This window comes from Cydia strobilella, chromosome 13, assembly GCF_947568885.1.
Source record: "Cydia strobilella chromosome 13, ilCydStro3.1, whole genome shotgun sequence".
NCBI classification, from domain to species: domain Eukaryota; kingdom Metazoa; phylum Arthropoda; class Insecta; order Lepidoptera; family Tortricidae; genus Cydia; species Cydia strobilella.
In genome coordinates this window covers 9,020,857-9,030,648 of record NC_086053.1, presented here as the reverse complement: position 1 = coordinate 9,030,648, position 9,792 = coordinate 9,020,857, and the positions used below count along the sequence as shown (strand labels likewise).

General features: G+C 44.0%; 1 protein-coding gene across 1 annotated transcript; it reads right to left on the bottom strand.

Annotated features, from left to right (window-relative positions):
• Positions 1-4,397: 4,397 nt before the first annotated feature.
• Positions 4,398-8,382, bottom strand: LOC134746632 (ice-structuring glycoprotein-like). The gene is made up of 2 exons (XM_063681073.1): positions 8,231-8,382; positions 4,398-7,673 (listed from the first exon to the last, which is right to left on the bottom strand). The coding sequence occupies exons 1-2, from the start codon at positions 8,255-8,257 to the stop codon at positions 4,497-4,499; spliced, it is 3,204 nt and encodes a 1,067-aa protein (XP_063537143.1). The 5' UTR covers positions 8,258-8,382; the 3' UTR covers positions 4,398-4,496.
• Positions 8,383-9,792: the final 1,410 nt, after the last annotated feature.

The window sequence follows — 9,792 nt, the reverse complement described above, 5'->3', positions numbered from 1 at the left end:
TTAATGTTTTATACCATGCAGACAACATGAACGTGTAGTTAACCTAATGTAAACTGCTCATGAGATGCAGATAGTTTCAATATTTTTGGTTAAAAATTGATCGGTGGTAACACAAACAGCCTATACTTAGGGGGCGTCCATTAATCACGTCATACGAAGTTAGGGGGGGGGAGGGGTCTGAAAAAAATCACGAATTTTCCATAGAATTTCCTAAGACTCCCCCTCCCCCCATGGTCGTCCATGGGGGAGGGGAACCTAAGGATATATGACGTGTAATTTTTTCGTTGCTTAACAAACATAAAGAAGAGGACAAATCGCCAAACGTAAACTATGCGTCATTAAAGAGTTCCATTCTAATCATCATCAGCAGTTCCACTTCATCAAATGTCACTTTTTAAAATGGAAATGCTGGATTTGTTGATAAAAATACAAAAATCACTATATGTATGCCTGTATGAAATGAAAAAAACAGCATCTTTTGCCTAATTATCCTAATCCATCTTTTGCCTAATTTTGCCTAATTGCCTAATTATTATAATATTGCCTAATAATGTAGAAAAGGAAGTTTAACCACCCACTTTTCTAGTAGCATTTCGGTTTTGTAAGGGTCGCAGTTCTAACCTAACCTAACCTACTTTTCTGATAGCATTTCGTTTCTGTAAGGGTCACAGTTCTAACCTAACCTAACCCACTTTTCTAGTAGCATTTCCGGGTCCGGGTCTGGGTCCGGATCCGAGTCCGGGTCCATGTCCAGCTGTCCGGGTCCAAGTTTGGGTCAGAGTTCGGTCCGGGTCCGGATCTGAGTTGGGGTCCATGTCCAGACCCGGGTCCGGATCCGAGTCCGGGTCCAAGTTTGGGTCTGGGTCCATAAGAAAGAGAACAAATCGCCAAACGTGAACTATGTGTCATTGAAGATTTCCATTCTGATCATCATCACCAGTTCCACTTCATCAAATGTCACTTTTTAAATGTAAATGCTGGATTTGTTGATGAAAATACAAAAATCACAATATGTATGCCTTTCACATTTGAGGAGTTCCCTCGTTTCTTCATGGGTCTCATCATCAGAACTCGAGCTTGACAAAAATATGTCTTAAAAACTTAAGTTGCTTAACAAACATAAAGAAGAGGACAAATCGCCAAACGTAAACTATGCGTCATTAAAGAGTTCCATTCTGATCATCATCAGCAGTTCCACTTCATCAAATGTCACTTTTTAAAATGGAAGTGCTGGATTTGTTGATAAAAATACAAAAATCACTATATGTATGCCTTTCACATTTGAGGAGTTCCCTCGATTCCTCATGAATCCCATCATCAGAACTCGAACTAGACAAAAATGTTTCTTGAAAAACCTAACTTGCTTAACAAACATAACGAAGAGGACAAATCGCCAAACGTGAACTATGCGTCATTAAAGAGTTCCGTTCTGATCATCATCAGCAGTTCCACATCATCAAATGTCACTTTTTTAACCGACTTCAAGATTTAAGATGAAAATACTAAAATCACTATATGTATGCCTTTAACATTTGAGGAGTTCCCTCGATTCCTCATGGATCCCATCATCAGAACTACGTTTTGACAAAAAACGGGACCAATCTGTATGTATATACTTACAATCAAAAAAAGAATTTTCAAAATCGGTCCAGAAATAACGGAGTTATGGAGTAACAAACATTAAAAAAAAAACACAACCGAAGTGATAAAATTAAATTAAATTAATAGTTATTTGTTATACAAGGGTGCAAAGTTGTATTTTACCCGCGAGTGTGGAATTGAAACACGAGCAAGCGAAAGGATTCTATAGTTGAACCACGAGCGAAGCGAGTGGTTAAAAAATAGAACCCTGAGCGTAGCAAGTGTTTCAACACACGAGAAGTAAAATACATTTGCACCCGTGTGTAACACAAAACTTTTCACCTCACTATAGCGAGGAAAGTGCAACATCCACAGGCGTTACATCATCTTCATCACTGAAATCATAAATTTTTTACGATATTATAACAAAAAACTCTGGAAATTCTGTATTTTTACGTGAGAAGTTTTTAAGTAAAAAAATTGTTGACAATGTTGACATTTCTGACGTATTAAATGTCAATGATGCGTTTTGAAATTGCATCGACTCAACTTATATTTAACATCATTATTAAAAAACTAACGTTTCTCATGGAACTTTAAGGTTTATGACATAAAATCATTAAATAAAGCTAAATTTGGTATTCTTTATTAGATTCTCAAACCATTTGTTTAATGATAATTAATATCAAACCAATCATTATTATGAGCGTTTTACGTTTTGTTATCTGTCAAGCTACTTAAACACGCTCCATCCAAGGTCAAAGTACTTTCCCCACTAGTGGATAAAATGCGTTTTTCCCCGCTTATTTTAAAGGATGAAAGACAACTTTCCGAGCTAGTGAGGGGAAAATTAAATTATCGTTTATTTCGAGCTCATGGCTCATAAAATGTTAGTACTTAAAATAAAACTTAAAAAACTATGTTAGTGACAGTAATAATTTCTTAACTAAATTTACAGTTACTATATAGGTACACTGTTACTGGGCTTGTGAAGCCCACAACAGTGCATTATGTACGGACAATCCATTCTATCCGCAATCATAGACAGGATGGTACGCCGTACTAGCGATGCGGCTCGCAGGCGCATTGCTGCTTTAAAACAGGTTACGCGCGCCTCGGCGAACATTTGTGAGGCGCTGCAAAAGCGCGGCAGCCCCATCAACACCCGGAACGCATTATTATATTGAACTTGTAGGGCCCTGTACGACGCTTTTGTAAATTTGCTCCACAGGCTGCATGTGTAAAAAGTGGTACAAAAAGCCCTGAATAGGGTTATTTTACAGTCATTAGAGCAGCGTGCAAACCTGCGGGCAATCATATTAGCTCTTATCGACAGGGCCCTACGTTCACGTTCAATATTTGCATTGTCCTTGAGGTGAGGTCGAGGTTGATAATCTCCTCCTTTTGAAATCTTGAAGTCGGTTAAAAATGACAGAATCGACGGTCTTTTATCGAATATTTACGATCTCTTCTCTTCTCTCGAGCTCCCCGTCAACATACTCAAAATAAAACTTCTTCGAACCCAGCTTCTTTTTGGAAAGCACGGCACAACTCTGCAACTCCGGCATGCCTAAGGGGCCTAACCTTGACAGTATCTAAAGACGCCTAGGCTGTCTTTGGGAAGCTTTGGCAGTCTTCAGGTTGCTTCGACAGCCGGAGGTGAAGCTGATAAGGCAATCTTCGGGAAGCCGTGGCAGTGCGAGCTATGTAGTGAGAAGAGGCTTACCCTATGTCTAATTCCATACTGTCGCCCTGTCTGTAAGCGGGCTTTCTCTCAATAACGTTTATATGGGACATTTGAAAAAAATACAAAATAAAAATTAAGGCTTCCATGTAGAAAAACGTGATTTCTTCATAATCTGTCGGTCGGCGAGGTCTGTTCTCATTACCTCCTCGTTGAATCCTCTATACCTCGAAGAATAATTTAAGTTTGCGGTTCGCGATCTCAGGGCGCCTCTCCAAACGGCACATTGTTCCCGATGTGGGGTGCCCCACATAGGTACCCCCTAAAATGAGCCCACCTTTGGATCTTGGTCAAGCGTACCTAAGTCGCTTAAAAGAAAAAATATAAATTTTAAAAATTGTGCCATGGTTCGGAGCTCTACGCATGCACGACTCGCACTTGACCGGGTATTTCATGAATAAGACAAAATCTTTTTTTTTTTAATTCTACGCCCTTTGTTTATGATTATAGTTGACAAAAAAAATTACACGTCATATTTGATAGGGGAGGGGGTCCTGAAAATATCACCAAATGTCACCATGGGGGAGGGGGGGGGGGGGTCAAAAACTGGCCAAAAACGTATGACGCGAATGAACGCCCCCTTACTTATTAATTCGATTAATTGATGAAATATTCGTACTACCTATTTAAAATACAGAAAAAATTAAGAGATGCAAATAATAAACAAAAGGATTTAAGTTACTTTTAATTGTGACTACGTATTATTTTTACTTTAATTTACCAAACACTCATACCTAAATCCTTAACATTCCCGCAAGCCTGCAATGCAGTGGCCGTGATAATCAACTTTTCATGACATACTCGTATATTTATTTATTTTATTTTTTAATTTATTTTGGAATTTATTTAATTATGGACGTATTTAAGTATTTGATCGTATTATTGGATAACCACAGTGGTTAACAATAAACAAGCGTGGTTTTTGAATAGTATGGTAATTAATATTGTCTTCGGTTACCGGTCTTTCGGTTAGTATGGTAATTAATTGGCTAGTTTCAATAAGTTCTGTAAACCACTGTTAAAATTGTTTATTATTTTTCCGTGGAAAGTGTTGCAGAAATGAAATACTAAATAAAAATTGTATAAATAATTGCATCTAAACTACCATTTTAATTTATTACATTAAATAACAATATTTGTTACAATCGGAGCCAATGTTCCGCGCTCAATTTCACTGTGGCGTAATTTCAACAACAGTCGCGCCCACTTCGACTGGGGCGGGAACAACGTCAATCGTTTGTACAATCTCAACAGGCGCATCCGTCTCTGGCGCAGCCTCATCAGCCACTGGTCCAGAAAGAATGTCTAACAAAGTGACCGGAGATTCAGAAGTGACAACCTCAACCATGTTTTGCTCCACAGGCGCTCCCGTTACTACATCAACAGGTCCTTCGGTATTTACATTGCCAGCATTTTCAACACCTGCGCTAGGAGCAGGTTTAGCACCGGACCCTTCTGATGGTGAATCTTCGGTGGCAGCCTCAGGTGCCAAAGCAGCGGCGTCAGCAGGAGCAGCAGCGTCAGCGGGAGCAGCAGCGTCAGCGGGAGCAGCAGCGTCAGCGGGAGCAGCAGCGTCAGCGGGAGCAGCAGCGTCACCGGGAGCAGCAGCGTCAGCGGGCGCAGCAGCGTCAGCGGGAGCAGCAGCGTCAGCGGGAGCAGCAGCGTCAGCGGGAGCAGCAGCGTCAGCGGGAGCAGCAGCGTCACCGGGAGCAGCAGCGTCAGCGGGCGCAGCAGCGTCAGCGGGAGCAGCAGCGTCAGCGGGAGCAGCAGCGTCACCGGGAGCAGCAGCGTCAGCGGGCGCAGCAGCGTCAGCGGGAGCAGCAGCGTCAGCGGGCGCAGCAGCGTCAGCGGGCGCAGCAGCATCAGCGGGAGCAGCAGCGTCAGCGGGAGCAGCAGCGTCAGCGGGAGCAGCAGCGTCAGTGGGAGCAGCAGCATCAGCGCTAGCGGCGGCAGAGGCGTCAGTGCCAGCGGGGGCAGCAGCATCAGAGGGGGCAGCGTTAGTACCAGTGGGAGCAGCAACGTCAGAGGAAGCCGCGGGCGCAACGGTATCAATGCTTACGGGGGCAGCGGCCTCAATGGGAGCCGAACCGTCAGCGGCAGTAGCGGCGTTAGCAGACTGGGCAGCATCAGCGCCAGCGGCGGTAGAGGCGTCAGTGCCAGCGGGGGCAGCAGCGTCAGCGCCAGCGGGGGCAGAGGCGTCAACACCAGCCGGGGCAACAGCATTAGCGCCAGCGGGTGCAGCAGCGTCAACGCCAGCGGGCTTAGCAGCGTCAGCGCCAGCGGGTGCATCAGCGTCAGCACCAGCGGGTGCAGCAGCGTCAGCGCCAGCCTGGGCGGCAGCGTCAGCACCAACCGGGGCAGCGGCATCGGCGGGGGCACTGGCGTCAGCGCTAGCGGGTGCAGCGGCGTCTGCGCCAGCGGGAGCAGCAGGGTCAGCGGGAGCAGCAGCGTCAGCGGGAGCAGCAGCGTCAGCGGGAACAGCAACGTCAGCGGGAGCAGCAGCGTCAGCGGGAACAGCAACGGCAGCGGGAGCAGCAGCGTCAGCGGGAGCAGCAGCATCAGCGCTAGTGGCGGCAGAGGCGTCAGTGCCAGGAGGGGCAGCGGCTTCAGAGGGAGCAGCGTCAGTACCAGTGGGAGCAGCAACGTCAGCGGAAGCAGCGGGCGCAACGGTATCAACGCTTGCGGGGGCAGCGGCGTCAATGGGAGCTGAACCGTCAGCGGTAGCAGCGGCGTTAGTAGACTGAGCAGCATCAGCGCCAGCGGGTACTGCGGCGTCAGTGCCAGCGGGGGCAGCAGCGTTAGCGCCAGCGGGTGCAGCAGCGTCAGCGCCAGCCGGGGCAGCGGCATCAGCAGGGGGAGCGGCGTCAGCGGGAGCACTGGCGCCAGCACCAGCGGGTGCAGCGGAGTCTGCGCCAGCAGAAGCAGCGGCGTCAGCGCCAGCAGGGGCAACAGTGTCAGCGCCAGCCACTCCAAAGGCAGCGTCGGCAGAGTTGGCAGCACCCGCCGCACCAGAGGCAGCGTCAGCAGAGTTGGCAGCACCAGCCGCACCAGAGGCAGAGTTGGCAGCACCAGCCACACCAGAGGCAGCGTCAGCAGGGTTGGCAGCACCAGCCACACCAGAGGCAGAGTTGGCAGCACCAGCCGCTCCAGAAGCAGCGTCAGCAGGGTAGGCTGCACCAGCGGCAGCGTTAGCAGAGTTACCAGCACCAGGCGCGCCAGAAGCAGCGTTGGCAGAGTTATCAGCACCAGCCGCGCCAGAAGCAGCGTTGGCAGAGTTGGCCGCACCAGCTGGTCCAGAAGCCGCACCACCAGCAGCTACGCCGTTTGCAGAAGGCACCCAGTTTGGAAGAAGATTTGATAGCAGCTGAGCAACAGACTGAAGTAAAGTTTTCTTTTCATCGATTTCCTGTTGTGCTACCGCTGTCCAGGGTGCAGGTACGGTTTGCAATAAAGCTGTCTTAGTTTCGAGTTTTTCAACTTTATCTTCTAGCTCCGCTCGTACAGCTTGGACAGTTAATGTGTTCAAGTAAAATTCCAAATGGTTCCTCCAGGCAGTCAGCGTGGCAACATCTTCGTAGATCTTGGTCTGAACAAAGTTTGTGATAGCTTGGCGCCTTTCGCTCTTAGTGCTGTGTGCATTCAGGCCCAGCTCTTCCGTGAAGAATCGGCTGAGCGCAACTTTCCTTTCAAGACCAGTGCTAAATCCTGTTAAGCCATACTTTTCGTAAACGTAGATCTTCCAGATATCATCGAGATCGACGTCTTCTTCAGCTGATTCGATGGCTTCCTGGAAGTTCTGTTCTTTTTTAAGAGTTTCCTTTTCTAATTTGTCTAATTGTTTCTGAATATTTTCCTGACGTTTACGCTCTTCTTCTGCCCGCTTCTTTTCGGCTTTATCTTCTTCTTTGCGAGCTCGCTCCTCTTGTTTGCGTTTTTCTTTTTCTAAACGTTCCTGTTCCTTGCGTTCACGTTCAGCCTGCTTTTCTTGTTGTTTACGTTCATATTCGGCTTGCCTACGCTGCTGTTCAGCTTGCCTATCTTGCTGCTTACGTTCGTGTTCAACTTGCCTTTCATGTTTCTCGCGCTGTTGTTCAGCTAGTTTCTCCTGATATTTCCTTTCTCGCTCAAGTTGTTCCTCTTCATGCTTTCTTCTTTCCTTCTCAATTTTTTCTAGTCTCTTCAGGTTTTCTTCCTGAATCTTGCTTTCCCTGGAATCCACTTCGCTTTCACTATCTTCATTAGTCTCTGAAGACGATGAAGATTCATCATCATGTGTGGATAATAGAGACCTTGTATGTGGATTCGTTTCGTAAGGTAAGTATTTCGCACTTACTGCACAGACGGCTACCTGCAAATACATGAACAAGAAGTATTATCATATTGTCATAGTTACAATTATCTTATATAGTATTAAACTCTTTACAAATACGTGACGAGATATACTTCTAATTGAGCTCTAAAAGACGACATTGTAAAAGAAAAATTAATTGCCAATGCTTATTTACTTATAATGTGATAAGAACTGATTTGAAAGTACCTATTAATTGTACATTATATGTTCCCCGTGAGATACGTTTATGGAAGCATCTGTATTTAAGGACATTTATGCTATTTTAAGTTCTTTGTTCATCCCATGTATGTTTTCTGTGTTGTCTCCTTAATAAATAAATAAATTACTATACATGTGCGAAAAGTAGGAAATTATGTTAGGAAAAAATGACAGCGCCTTTACAGTAGATACCTATTTACGCATCAACATCGAATAACTCAATATTAATTAAGTTTATAATTCTACCAAACTCGTAGTTATCTTACAACAATGAACTAATTTTATTATAAGTTACATTATAAGATCAAAATTTAGGTACTTGTATCCAAAAAATAAAAGAATTAAATTCAACTTACGATTAGTAGTAAATATATGATCCTCATCTTGGATGTTTTACTTCATTCAATGCGAAATATCGTTCGTTATATTAACAATTAAGTATACTTGTGTCTCATATGAGATCGTTCGTAAGAATTGTTCCAAAATAATAGATGCATGCTTTTATACTTTGTCTAGCAATTAGTGAAGATAAGGAGAGATAAAGTCTGGTTGGAGATAAGTCGTGTCGAATGAAGCCTTGCTCAAACTAACGTTCTGCGACGCCTGACTCAAAACAAACATGATACCTACTCGTATGTTTATCGCACGTCACGTAATAATGCAGATGAATGGTAGAAAGCGCTAATTAGATTGTGCCAACAACCGGATATTTGCATATTTCCATAAGATGTTATTACTACAGGAAGTTGTGGGATTAGACTGACGTATGGAAAAAAATATTCAACCTATGTTGATATAGGTATTAAGTAAAAATAGCAAGGTATGCATAAAAGTCGACTTTACTGCTTTGCCTATATAGTAAGTACTATTTTGGGACAATTAAAACAGTTTGCCACTTTACTGCTACATTCTTGTGACTTCCTTAGGTATATCGTATATCAAAAGGTATTTTTTTGTTATCACCACCAAGAAGCTTTAACCGCTGGTACTAAGGTCATATGTGCGTAATAGGTAAATACATAAAATACACGCAATAAATAGTAACTATTGTTTAGAAGATCGTTTTTTGTTATTATTAAGATCCCAAAAACCGCTTTGGCATTCTCATTGAGTAACTACCTAATAGGTTTATTAACAACACGAAAGCGTTACATAGGCTAAGGTACGAGTAAGCTTGTAATATTTGTTTGTTTGCTTATATTTATTTTGCGTTCTTGTAACTAATAAGCCTCACTCTTCTATTCTCACTCTCTATTATGTCTGTTCTGTTGCCTGTACACCTGTACAAATTATCGAAAGAACTTTTATTTTCTATTAAAACAATAAACAGCTAAAACCTAAACTAAAAAACTTACAAATAAAAAATCTGACCTAGGTCGTGTGGTAGGGTGCTGATGCGCTGCGCGAAATAGTGACCAGCCCTCTGGTCGCCGGAAGCCTCAATAAGACGCGCCGATATCTCCTTGTGGAGTCGGCGCACACTTGGCCCCCACGGCCCCAAGAACTTTTTGAATTGGACCTCCCGTCAGAGGATCAAAGCTCATCCCTACTTTTTAGATGCATGGCTCACCAAGAATAGGCATGTATAACACTCGTTTCTCCCTAGAATGTGTGGAATACGTGTGGTATGCGCTACTTCCTGAGGTATTTCCTTGGCGTTGTGACGTGGGTTTTTTCAAGAAGCAAATATGCAGGGTTCCCAAGGGTTCACATAAGTGGCTCTTTTAATATTACTTTTTTTATATGTCGATATTGTCCATATTACCCATGGGTGATCATGATCGCTTCCTGTCAGGAAGCGCGTCTTCTTATTCACTGAATATTACATAAAAAAGGCTGTTAATTAATCTAATAAAGATATACGATGAACATAGGTTTAACTATTTCATTATTTTTTATACAGATAGCATTTTATAGT